At 47.1% G+C, this 13,569-nt stretch overlaps 1 protein-coding gene across 7 annotated transcripts in view; it reads left to right on the forward strand.

The window, feature by feature from the left end:
* Window positions 1-13,569, forward strand: part of FMNL3 (formin like 3) — a 103,316-nt gene that overhangs the window by 43,959 nt on the left and 45,788 nt on the right. For all 7 annotated transcript variants that reach the window (XR_013836082.1, XM_079966666.1, XM_079966669.1 and 4 more), the window contains exons 2-4: window positions 2,965-3,048; window positions 5,351-5,431; window positions 6,313-6,389. Coding sequence is in view for 6 of the 7 variants with exons in the window: in XM_079966666.1 (XP_079822792.1) it covers window positions 2,965-3,048; window positions 5,351-5,431; window positions 6,313-6,389 (242 nt within the window). In the remaining variant the exon portion in view is untranslated. The remainder of the gene's footprint in view (window positions 1-2,964; window positions 3,049-5,350; window positions 5,432-6,312; window positions 6,390-13,569) is intronic.

Genomic DNA, 13,569 nt, shown 5'->3' on the forward strand with positions numbered 1-13,569 from the left:
ATGTTTTCAGAAAGCTGTACTGTGGAACTGCCTGCCACAAGGAAATAGTCATGGTGAAATATTTAGCAGTTTCCCCAAAGGGGATTGATTAGATATCCACAGAAAATGAAGCCGGTGATTGCCAAACCATTATACCAAACTCATAACAGAACTGGGTGAAACCCATCTCATAATATGAGGGCTTGATTAAGGTGAGGCATTGAAAGGGACAGGTGGTTCTCTGCCTGTGGGTTTCTGGCATCCCTTGAAAGCATCATATACACTGATCTCCTTTGTTGGCATATTCCACCTGGCAATTCTCATACACGTTGTTCAAGAGTTTTCCTTTTCCTCCTTCCCCTTTTCATATAGGGCAAGGGAGATGGGTTAAGGGGAAAGCCTGAATTAGAAATGCCATGTGAATAGTTCATTCAGTTAAAAAGGCAATGTGATGTTTTGATCTCTTTATGGGTGGTGCTGGTGCTGGGGGGGGGGAGAATACTAGATAGTAGTTGATTATTATTTTTTTAATGCCCAGAAACAAGAACTATGCATGAGACATTTGGGGCTGGAGCCACTGAGGAGCACATAACCCACTTATTCTTGGGGTTTCTGCATTAACAACAGTTTTGAGCCTAGAGCAGTGACGACCCTCCCCTGAAAGTGGGCAATTCTACTGCACCTCTGCACTGGAATCCAGTGACACCCAGCAGATTTATTCATGGTGGAGGCTAATTTGGAGGAAGCAAGTCCAGAAAAGTGAATCATTTGGAGATGTAACAGGCGGCCTTCTCTGCAGATGGCATTTTGGGCTCACAGGAGACTTGAATGATGTTCATTCATTCGTTCACCAGTTCATCCATAGCATGCTAGCAGCTTTCTTGTAGCAAACAGGTTCCACCTTGACCACTGTTGACAACGAACCACAGGCAAAAAGGGGTGAAAGCCACACGTCTTGGTTGATAATTGAAATCTCCTGCTGGACTGGAGTGACAGCACTGCCCAGGAAGCAATGAAGGAAATGCTTATTTCCCAAAATGCTTATTTCCCAGCTACCTTGCAGTGCTTTGACAGCATCCTACCTCCTCACAGTAGAACCCAAATTGAAGTTCATGTGGTTTCAAATCCAGGTCTTCTTGCCTGAAGGGCAGAGTGGAGGGTGCTGCAGCCTTTAGCTCTTCACGGCTTTATTATACCCAGAAGCTGCTCCTAGTATCAGTTTTCAGTGTGAAGCTCTGGAACAGGGCTGTTCTGGTAGCCGAGGGCACCACAGCCCATTCATGATTGTAATGGAGTGAGTCATGTTTGGTTTTATTTTTAGAGATTTCTTAAATTTCCTGCAAATGAACACTTCCTTGGCTTGGTAGAGGAGATATTGCAGGCACATTGTACTGCTTTTATAGTCCAAAAGTGGCACACATGCTTTCAAAAAAGCTATAAATAAATGTCCTAATTTCCTCCTTGTATGAAGGAGACGTGGTGGCTCTTCTCTTTTTCCTTACTCTCTTGAATTTCTTACTGCAGTACAGGGAAATACTATTGAGCATGCCTGAGTCTTTTACCAAAAAGTGAGCAGTGTTATAAACTCCTAGACTGGCTGGTACAGGGTTGGAGAGGCAAGGACCTGGAATGAGGAAAGGACCTGGAAGGGCTCAGCCCTCCTGGCTTTCAAATTTAATTACAAGGAGTAACTCCCCTGGCTACCAGCCTGTGCCTATGACAAGGGGGAGTTGTGCTTCATCTAGATGTTATCAAGGATGGAGCAAAGTGAGAGACATAGAAAAATCACTGTATTTCTGTATAGGGTTGCTGAGTACCTTGGTCTTCATCTGGTGTGTCACCCCAGAGAGGGAAGCAGAAAGGAAAGGATAAAGACAGAGAGGAGGAGAGGAAGACACATGTAGGCTAAAGGATATAAAAGCATGATTTATTTATTTTTGCTGCATTCCTCTTCATCAGGAGCGGGTAACCTTTTGGGCACAAGTGTAGGGGTGCCATATTTCAAAAAGTAATATTCAGGACATCCCGAAAGTTGTTGAGTTCCTTTCCTTTCAAAAACGCCCAAAAAACTGTGATTTTTTTTATTGACTTGCCTAAGATCCAGGACAAAGCGCCACATTTCGAAAATTCCCCCCGGATGTCAATTCCACCTTTGAAATCCAGACGTATGGCAGCCCTACACAAGGGAAACCTTTGCAGACTTGGCTAACCTTCTGAGGGCCACTAGTGGGTGTGGCCACCTCTCATGCACATTCTCACATGCACACCCAGTCAGTACACAGATGGCCGCACAGAACACACAGAGTGGGGTTACTAGCCCCTCCCCATTAATCAAAGGGTTGATTTGATGATCAAGCAGAGAGGGCAATGTGCATGCCCATCAGTGGACTGGGATGTGCCCACCTCAGCACTGTGTCTACTTTTGGGGGAATCTTCCTTCCTTCCTTCCTTCCTTCCTTCCTTCCTTCCTTCCTTCCTTTCTTTCTTTCTTTCTTTCTTTCTTTCTTGACAAATTGACTGAACTGGAGTTAGTTAGCTACCCCTTGCTATAAAGTCTAGCCTGAGAGAAAGTCTCATTGAACTCAAGGTCACCTCCTTCTGAGTAGGCAAGCTTAAGATTGCATTGTAAATGTGGATCCATGTTGCACCTTTGGAATTAAAGGAGGGCCGTTTATTGAAAATGCCGTTGGTTCATTTCAGTAATTTTATTCCTGGGTTTGGCATGTTTTTGATTAAAATACTGGACACTAGACAAGTCAGTAGATTATTGTGCTGTCCAGACCAGACCAGACCAGTTTGTAGCCTGACCCATCATCCCCAAGTCAGCACATTGCTGAATGTAACCAATATGCTCCTTGACAATCCCATGTCTTGCCTACACTTTCTCTTGAAAGAGAAAGTCCTTCCATGCTTCCCAGAATGTATTCCATGGAAGCAGTCCAAGAACTCCATCCACACCACCTGTCTCTCTGCTCCTCTCCTCAGAGCTCCATGAACCTCCCTCCTGACAAGGCTCGTCTCCTCCGACAATATGACAACGAGAAGAAATGGGACCTCATTTGCGACCAGGTAAGGTGGGGCTGGGGATGTGGGTGGCGCTGTGGTCTAAACCACAGAGCCTAGGGCTTGCCGACCAGAAGGTCAGCGGTTCGAATCCCCGCGATGGGGTGAGCTCCCGTTGCTTAGTCCCAGCTCCTGCCAACCTTGCAGTTCGAAAACACATCAAAGTGCAAGTAGATAAATAGGTACCGCTCCGGCGAGAAGGTAAACGGCATTTCTGTGCGCTGTTCTGGTTCACCAGAGGCAGCTTAGTCATGCTGGCCACGTGACCCAGAAGCTGTACGCCGGCTCCCTCAGCCAATAAAGCGAGATAAGCGACGCAACCCCACAGAGTCGGTCACGACTAGACCTAATGGTCAGGGGTCCCTTTACCTTTAAGGTGGGGCTGCCCTGTGGTTGTTGCTGATGGGGTGAGATTCCACTCTGTCATTAAAGCTACAAATCATATCATGGCAGAGGCTGATGACATAAATTGCCCCTCCATTTATTTTCAGTCATCCCCTGTTCCTGTACATTTAACATCAGCTTGATCTGAAGATATTAGCAAGTGATAACCCTTATCCCTATGTTATAAGCAACTTGGAGGTTCTTGCGGATCAAGGTGCTGATAATGGCATAGGAGTGGTCCATGTCATTCTTTCCTAGTCAGTTGACAAACCTATTAGCAGCTGTTTGTGCCTCTGCAACAGTAGCAGCCACCATGGGTATCTCTCTGTGTGTTGCTGTCCTCTTAAGTCCTCTCAGGTCCCAGCCAGCATAGCCAGCAGTCAGGACTGATGGAGGGCATTAGGTTAGGTGCCCCTGCTCTTTAAGGGAGGCCTAACAGATATGGGACGCAGGTGGCGCTGTGGGTTAAAGCCTCAGCGCCTAGGGCTTGCCAATCGAAAGGTCGGCGGTTCGAATCCCTGCGGCGGGGTGCGCTCCCGCTGCTCGGTCCCAGCGCCTGCCAACCTAGCAGCTCGAAAGCACCTCCGGGTGCAAGTAGATAAATAGGGACCGCTTACCAGCGGGAAGGTAAACGGCGTTTCCGTGTGCGGCTCTGGCTCGCCAGAGCAGCGATGTCACGCTGGCCACGTGACCCGGAAGTGTCTCCGGACAGCGCTGGCCCCTGGCCTCTTAAGTGAGATGGGCGCACAACCCCAGAGTCTGTCAAGACTGGCCCGTACGGGCAGGGGTACCTTTACCTTTACCTTTAACAGATATGTGGGTTCATCATCCAGGTTACAGCGATGCATTTGTAGTAATAAACCAAGAGCCTATGTTCCATAAATCACCTTGGACAGTGACTGGGGACTCCACCTGTGGGTTCCCAGATGAAGATGTTGCTTTAGACTGGTACAAAACCATGAGAGGGAGACCATAGGTTCTTACAGCCCAGTTCTGTGTATGCTTATTTAGAAGTTAAGTAAATTCCTGCAGTGCAGTGGGGCTTGCCTAAGGTTGCAATCCTAAAGGGAAAGGTGCAGATTTTGCTAGCATTTGAGCAGGACAAAAGGTCACAGAAGAGAATGCACCATATTTTTCGCTCTATAGGATGCACTTTTCCCCCTCCAAAAATGAAGGGGAAATGTGTGTGCGTCCTATGGAGCGAATGCAGGCTTTCGCTGAAGCCTGGAGAGCAAGAGGGGTTGGTGTGCAACGACCCCTCTCACTCTCCAAGCTTCAGGAAGCTATCCGCAAGCTTTCGGAGTGCGGCGGGAGTTCCTGCCGGGTTCAGAAGGCTTGCGGATAGCAGCAAGCTGCGGGAGCGAAGGAGAGGTTGCGCGCAACCTCGCCCCCGCTCCCGGACCTGTTCTGGGGGCTGGGGTCGGGGGACGCTCGGGCTTCCCCCCGCCTCAGCCCCGCGGCTAAAAATGAAGCCAAGACAGTGAGCGGGATCCATCTCGCTGTCTTGGCTTCTTTGCTCTTTGGGCCTGGGGGGGGGGAGGGAAATAATTTTTTTTTTCTTTATTCCCCCCCCTAAAAACTAAGTGCGCCCTATGGTCCGGTGCACCCTATGGAGTGAAAAATACTGTATATGGGTGGAGCAGAGAGTGGAAATGGCTTTCCTTTCAAGCTTATTAGATGTACAGGCATAAAGGAGCATCTGGAATTCAGATTACCCAGGAAGAGCAAGCCACCAGACAGCGTTGTCATTGGTGCAAGTCAGGGCAGCACTGAGGCTTGCTATGTTAACAAATAAATAGTGGGGACCTTTCCCCTGTGGTGACCTAGGCCAACCTTGGCTGTGTGCTCTTGAAGACCTAACAATCATTATTCCTGCCTTCTGCTTCTTTCTTCCTCTTCCCCGCCCACCCTTGACCTGGAACAGGAACGATTTCAGGTGAAGAACCCACCCCACACATACATTCAGAAACTGAAGAGCTTCCTTGACCCAGGAGTCACCCGGAAGGTAAGACGCTCAGAATATTTAATGTATGCAAGTTCCATTCACAGATTACTTAAAACGGTTTACAAGACTGGAAATATCAAACAAAGCATTGGCCATGCAATATGACAGTGATGCCCTCCAGGGCAGCCCACTCAGGGCATGTTGCCACAAGATGAACAACCTCCCTTCTCTTCCCCAGCCCACGGCTCTGGGGATTCTCCAAACACACACCCCTGAGCCAAAATGGAGGGGGAAGTGCTGGCAGGACTCCACTGTGCTGTGCTGTCTCCCACTAGCACAGCTCCTTGGTTGGCACCAAGGCCGCTGCTCTCCCTTTGTTAATACCACTACCAGACTAGGGCGAGGCGGTCCTTCAATTTGAGGATTTCTTCAAATAGAGGCCTTAAAACAGAACACAAAGCTATCCTAGGCCAAGATATCACTTGGCCTGGCAGCGCCCTTTCCACTGAGACAAGTTTCTCATCCTGAAAAGCAAACTCTGAGGCTAGGCTTTATAGCAGAGGTGGAGAACCTGTGGCCCTGCAGGTGTTATTGGACTCAGACTTCCATCAGCCACAGCCAGCATGGTCATTGGTCAGGGGTGATGGGAATTGTAGTCTGGTACAACTGGAAGGTGCCAAGATGGCAACTCCTGGTCTGTGCCATAGTAAGGAATCTCACAGGCCCTCCAGTTCTTGCAGAAGTAGTATTATTTGTATAAAGAACAAGGGGTATAGGAGAATATAAGCAGGGACTGGAATTAAACACAAAGATGGAGGTACGAAAATAATGGATGCATTAAACCCGATGGTTGATCCTACCCTCATATGCAGGCTTGATTGTAGATGAGGAAGGTAAATTGGTTGTATCCTGCCAGTAAAGTGTGGTCTTTATGCTTGTAGAAGTTCCGTCGGAGGGTGCAGGAATCCACCAAAGTGCTGAGGGAGCTGGAGATCTCTCTAAGGACCAACCACATTGGGTAAGTCATTGGTGGACCCTGCCTGGGTCTGAGATATTGCTGCTCTAACACGCTCTGCATCAGCCTTCTTTAGCCTCGGTGCACACAGTGTTCTGAGGACTGCTCAAGACTTCTCCTGCCTTAAGGCAGTCACCAGATCCTGCCAACATTACATGGACGTGTGTCTTTGGTTATTGGTAGTTTACTGACCTAGAGGCATTTCCGAAATGTGAGCAACAAGATCCATGTTGGAGGCGGACTAAGCGGTGAGAACTAGAGGCTGCAATCGACACACAAGTTATGTGGGGCATGAGCCAGCTATTTAAAAAACCCTTGAGATTCAATGGCAATGTTTAGCACATGCCCAGAAGTCAATGGGATTTTAAAGCGCTTAATTTTGAGTGGATCATACATGCTATGTGTAGCCGGGGGGCAGGAGATTTACTGTGTGTGCAAATGGGTTAATAAGGTGGTGCAGTTTCCCAACTTGACTTGGTTCTCTCTCTCTTTTCAGTGTGTGTGTGTGTGTGTGTGTGTGTGTGTGTGTGTGTGTGAGTGAATAAGCACCTTCTTCTTAATTTGGGTTATATAATGATGATAGTTTCTATAATAAAAGAAGCTGTATAGGTTTTGGCTAATATGTGGATTCCCAGGCGAAATGCAGCTGCTGAGGAAGAGGTGTGGAGTTTTAGCAGTCTTCCCAACATCAGTTAATTTCTGGAATTTACCCAAGGTGGGGTGATACGGATTAGATAGCTTTAAAATGGGCATTAGACAGATCCATAGAGGTTGAATCCTTTGGTGGCTACTAGTCATGATAGTTATATGGAACTCCCCAGATCGGTGGTAGCAGGAGATATGCCACCCGATACCAGTAGCAGGTTGGGAACATTGGACAAAAAACCCTCTTTTGTAAAATTCCTGGAAGTGCATAAGCTAAGTAAGCTACAGCTTAGGGCCTCAGGTTCTTAAAGGGCCTCCAAAGACATTTTTTAGAAAAACTAATTTTCAAGTTTTACCTAAGTGGTTAAAAAAATAATAGGCTTCTTGCCATATATATGTTTTAATTAGTGTGTTAGCTTTTTGTTGCATCCTAACCTATGTATTGGTATATATGCAAATACAGTGGTGCCCCGCAAGACGAACGCCTCGCAAGACGGAAAACCCGCTAGACGAAAGGGTTTTCTGTTTCGGAGGCGCTTCGCAAAACGAATTTCCCTATGGGCTTGCTTCGCAAGACGAAAAAGTCGTGCGAGTTCCTTCGGGTTTTTTTCCCTTTCCCCCCCTTTTCCTAAGCCGCTAAGCCGCTTATCAGCTGATCCGCTGATAAGCCGCTTAACAGCTGATCGCTAAAAGCCGCTAAACCGCTAATAGCGCTAATCCGCTAAGCTGTCAATGGGCTTGCTTCGCAAGACGAAAAAACCGCTAGACGAAGAGAATCGCGGAATGGATTCTTTTCGTCTTGCGAGGCACCACTGTAATTTTCAAGTTTTACCTAAGTGGTTAAAAAAATAATAGGCTTCTTGCTATACATATGTTTTAATTAGTGTGTTAGCTTTTCATTGCATCCTAACCTATGTATTGGTATATATGCAAATATGAACCTTTATCATTTCTGCTTTCGATGTCCTTTCTGTTGTGCTCTTTGTCTTCTGTTACAAAACCTTTAAAACAAAAAAGTAAATGGGAGGAAGTTAGGAAAGAGGTGGGGACATCTTTTGGTGATGCTGTGGGGCCTCTTAAACTTGACATAGCTTAGGGTTCAGCATGTCTGCTGGTTGGCTGCTGTAGGAAGCCGGATGCTTCACTCACTGGCCCTCTGACCTGATCCGTTTGGGCTCTTAATGTCCAACTGTCCTAGGAATCAGTCCAACGAAGCAGAAAATGGTCCACCTGGGTGATGGTCCTTTTGACAGGCAGGCCAAGAAAAGCAATAAAAGAAAAAAGGAGGGTGGGTTAGATGAGGACGTTCTTCTTCAACGCTTCCCCTCGGCCTGCTGATAATGCTCTAGCCTGCCTGAGAGGCCCCTATCCTCCCAAAGATTCCCATGCCTTCTGTTGTGAGCTAGGAAATGTGCCGCTATCGCCACCTGTCCTGGCTCCAGCTGGAAGGGAAACGCCGGCAAGAGCAGGAAGCCAAACTGTTCCTGTCCTTAGTTTCTGGTCACTGCCGGCCGGGCAGGACTTCCTCAGGGTGGCTGGAGCTGACACGGGGAGTGGTTGCTTAGTCAGCAAGACTGTTTGGTCTAGGCAATGAAAGAGCGGCAGTTTGGGTGTGAGAGTCAATAACAAAGAAGGGGGGATTGCTAAGGGCTGGGGATGAGAGATTGTGAGTGAGAGCGAAATATTTTGAGGTGTCGTTAGGGTTTTCCATGAAATGGGGATGGCGACGTCTGTGGATTCGTGGTGGAGAATCATACAACTGTAGTGCCAAAAGAGGCCTTAAGAAGGTTATCTGTTCCAAAGCCTTACTCCCAGACGTTAAAAAAGGCACCTATCCAGCACAAGGTCACAGGCTCTTCTAGATCTTCTAGATCTAAAATCTTCTAGATTTTAGCAGGCAGTTGATGGAGAGCAAAGGGGGCCAAAGTCTACTGACGCAGAGGAACAAGGAACGTGTTCAGTAATGTGCACCCGAATATGTCTAGGTCACTTGTTCTGCAGAAGTGCAACTCTGCCTCCCCCAACCTACTGCAAAAGTCATTTGCTAATATTATCTGCAAATTAAACCTTTTCCATGTAGCCCATAATATTAGCAACTGATATTTAGTCATACACATTGGTAACGACCAGCCATTTATATGAAAGCCAACTCACAATATTCTGTTACAAATGGGTGTGGCCAAGAAATAGAACTGGATGTGTGCTGAATTTTCGCGGGGTTCATTTTTTACATCTGTCTAGAACGGTAGCTTTCCTCAGCGTCCTTCCAGACAGCCTTCTTATTGTGCATTTATGCTGATTCTTATGAATGATATTGTTGGAGTGATTATAAGAACCCCTCTTTCACACCTGCAAAAGGTTTTGGGCGGACATTCTACCTTGTTTCCAATCAGCACATGTCCCGTGACTTCCTGCTGAAACCCTGCAGTTATTTTATGCCACAAATTGTTGGTTTATTTTTGTTGTGCCCCTCCAGACAGAAATAATACAATACTATTGGGGAAGTACCACAGAACAACTAATAAAGCAGGATGATATCTGGAAGGCCCAATATAAATCCAGCCCTAATGCGCCATTATTGTATCAGTGCCAGCTCAGACACTCTTAGTATAGCAGGAGCAGGGATATTAGCCTTAAGCAAGCAACTATCTCTACTCTCTGTGCATCATGCTAGGGTGCTAAGGTTAGGAGCCTCTAATGCAGCGTGTGTGTATTACTGGTCTACCTTTTAAAGGTAAAGGGACCCCTGACCGTTAGGTCCAGTCGCGGACGACTCTGGGGTTGTGGCGCTCATCTCGCTTTACTGGCCGAGGGAGTCGGCATACAGCTTCTGGGTCATGTGGCCAGCATGACTAAGCCGCTTCTGCCAAACCGGAGCAGCGCACGGAAACGCTGTTTACCTTCCCGCCCGAGCGGTACCTATTTATCTACTTGCACTTTTTGGGGTGCTTTCGAACTGCTTGGTTGGCAGGAGCTGGGACCGAGCAATGGGAGCTCACCCTATTGCGGGGATTCGAACTGCCGACCTTCTGATTGGCAAGCTCTAGGCTCTGTGGTTTAGACCACAGCGCCACCCGTGTCCCGGTCTACCTTTTAGGACTGTTTTAAAGATTAATGTGGTAGAGTGTGTGGATCACTTTGCAAAATTAAATAAAGAACCATGTATACCTAATCTATTATAATTACTACTAAAACAACAAAGAGTTTGTTGTGGAAATTACAAAGATAAACACTGACTGGAACTAAAAGTATGAAATTGTTTATAAGAGTCATAAGGAATAAATTACAGTGCCTGCTGTAAGTCAGTAAGAAAGGAATGCATCTTTTGTTAAAAGTAGGTATGTGTAAAACTCTTTTTGCTTTATAACAGTGCAAGCATACATGGGAGTTCTTTTTGGGACTATTCCTGATACTCAGCTATTGAAGAGGAACAGAATAAACAAGCCAGCTTATATTCCGCATGCAAAATTGCAGAAAGCAGTGAGCAGTGTTGGCTGCTCATTACAACAGAATTTTGCACTTACTTTAAAACAAAGAAGGTGCTGGTCCTTAAGCCTGCAAAAATAGGCTTGAGAGTTTGTGGGAAATGTCTGATCAAACTGTGGCGACAGGAATGATGGTCGTAGGGCTGGAGTAGCTGCGGAGGACTGACAGCTGTCATGACATACAGCTTCAGTGCCATGCCTATCTGTTTGTCCCTCCCCTTGAAGTGGAATAAATTATGCAAAATAAGCATATGTTTTGCATACCGCAACTTGATTTGCATAATCTGCACAGCTGCTGGTTTCAGCTTTTCAAGGAGCAGAATGTGAGCTAACTTGGTACACAGCATTGAGGGGTGTTGTTTTAAGCACACGGCTATGACAAGAATATGGTCTGAAAAGCAGGCTGGGTTTGGAGACCGCATTGCACTTTTGATGGGAAGAGCCTTTTTTTTAGGAATGTGTGATTGGGACTGGGGAGGGAGAAGAGCAGGCACTCGGAGCGTGATCCTTGGGGTGAGAATAGGAATGTTGCAAAGCGCACAAGGGAGTCCCTGTGTTCATCTTTGAAATGCCGAGGGGGGAATGTTCATGCATGCAAACAGCCCTAATCTGCTACAAACAGTCTGCCTGCCCTTGAGAAAAGTCCCTCTGTTTTTCCAGAACTTACTTTTTCTTTCCCGTAAGCAGCGCAGCCTTGCCTATTCAACTCAGTAATCCTTCTGGAGGGAGGGAGCCAGTTCCAGAAGCGCAACCCAGTATGGGCATATTCTAGAGCAGCAGTGACATGTGCAAACATCAGAGAGTCAAGGGTCACTCGCTTGAGGCATCTGGAGCTATGTTTTCCCTGCAGGCAGCCTTGGCGTGGCGCCTCTTTTGCTCCTGTTTCTCCCCACGTAACACAGAGGAGACTGGATTGTGTGGGTTCAACAGTACGTTCAACACTACTCCTGTTTAGCCATTTGGTCCTTCCTAAGCCTGTGATGGGGGCGCGGTTGGTGCTGTGGGTTAAACCACAGAGCCTAGGACTTGCCGATCAGAAGGTCGGCGGTTCAAATCCCCGCAACGGGGTGAGCTCCCGTTGCTCGGTCCCTGCTCCTGCCAACCTAGCAGTTTGAAAGCACGTCAAAGTGCAAGTAGATAAATAGGTACCGCTCCGGTGGCTCCCTCAGCCAATAAAGCGAGATGAGCACCACAACCCCAGAGTCGGCCACGACTGGACCTAACGGTCAGGGGTCCCTTTACCTTTACCCTTTAAGCCTGCGATTCATTCTCTCTCTCTCTCTCTCTCTCTCTCTCACACACACACACACACACACACACACACGTACATGTAGATATGCATGCAGAGTCTTGTGTCTTCACTCTCAGATGCAGTCAGGGATAAGCAGACAGATTTGTCCCAGCATATGCACATGTGAAACTTCCTTAATCTTGTTCGACAATTGGTCCATCTACCACAGCATTATCTACTGGCAGTAGGAATCCAGAACTTAGGGAGATAAGTCTTTCCTGAGAGATTTTCAACTTTCTGAGACCGTCACCCTGCAAAACGTGTTCTCTCCCATGGACCTACGGTCAGAGAATACAGGCATGCCTGCTCATAAGCACATAAAAGCATGTGCACCAACTCAGTTTCCTTTTATGCATACGCCCACAATCTCCTTTCCTGTACTAGAGCGTGGCTAGGATTGGATTTGCCTTGGGCAGCTTCTGCTCCCACCTCTGTGCCCTTTAACCTTCAGCAAATGTGTTGAGGGCCCTAAAATAGCAGCCACTGGAGTCAGACAGGAAACACATAGGGGTGGAGGCTGGAGTTCAGACAGGCAGGAAATGGGCGGGAGTGTTGCTCCCCTGTCCCACAGAGAAAGAGAGGGGGGGGAATGAACATATGCATAGTTCCAGTATCCAGATGATTGATGGACGAAATCACATTCAACCACGACTACTTCTGGAAATAACATACACTGAACAACCAGCCTCCAAACAAATGCATGCACCCTCCTTCATATTCCAGAGTTGGCACACCCACACACAGAGAGAAACAAAGCCACAGATACACAACCACACACACATTCCTATACTGTATTCCTTTATTTCATAGTCCACCTGGTTCAGTCCGATCCCTTGATGCAGAGTGGCATCATATTCATACCTTCATGTTCCTTCACAACTTGCACCAGAGCGAGAAGGATGGAGAGAGACATCCCCAGCGAATGTCAAAGGGACTGCAGGGCCCTGAGCGAAACCCTCCCTGCCCAGCATCAAAAGATAACGCCCTGCCAGTTGCTTTATTTATCGGCAGCTGGGGATGCTGCAATCTCCCCGCAACACACATTGGGTGGGCCATGGCTGGCTTCCTTCTGAATTTTATCATGTTCATCTGTCTCCTTTGAACCCCCTCCAGCCTGTCCCTGCTGCAAAGGCACAGGGCCCCAGACTGAATGAACACAATTCTGTAAATGAGCTGAACTTGATCTGTGTTATACAGAGTGAGGGAGCTGTTGATGTCTTGTGTCTAGTAACCTCAGCTCTGTTTAAGGCTTGGAGGCAGGCAGTAGTCTGGGAGAGACATTGCTTGCATCCCATCATGTTCTGTCTGTCTGTCTGTCTGTCTGTCTTTTGGCACTCTACCAAATCTGGCCAAACAGGTTTGTTCAGTCAAAACAAAATAAAAAAATTCCTTCCAGTAGCACCTTAAAGACCAACTAAGTTAGTTCTTGGTATGAGCTTTCGTGTGCATGCACACTTCTTCAGATACACTGAAACAGAAGTCACCAGACCCTTCTATATAGTGAGAAGATGGGGAGGGGTATTACTCAGAAGGGTGGTGGGATTGGGTGATTGGCAGATAGCTGTGATGAGCCTGTTGACGACTCTTAACAACTGCAATAGGTCTTACAGGAAAAAGCAAGGGGTGAGAAGGTGAAAAATGGCTTTGTCATGTATAATGAGATAAGAATCCAATGTCTTTGTTCAGACCAGGTCTCTCCATGGTTTTAAGTTTGGTAATAAGTTGCAATTCAGCAGCTTCTCTTTCCAGTCTATTTCTGAAA

This window comes from Podarcis cretensis (assembly GCF_951804945.1).
Source record: "Podarcis cretensis genome assembly, chromosome: 2".
NCBI classification, from domain to species: Eukaryota; Metazoa; Chordata; class Lepidosauria; order Squamata; family Lacertidae; genus Podarcis; species Podarcis cretensis.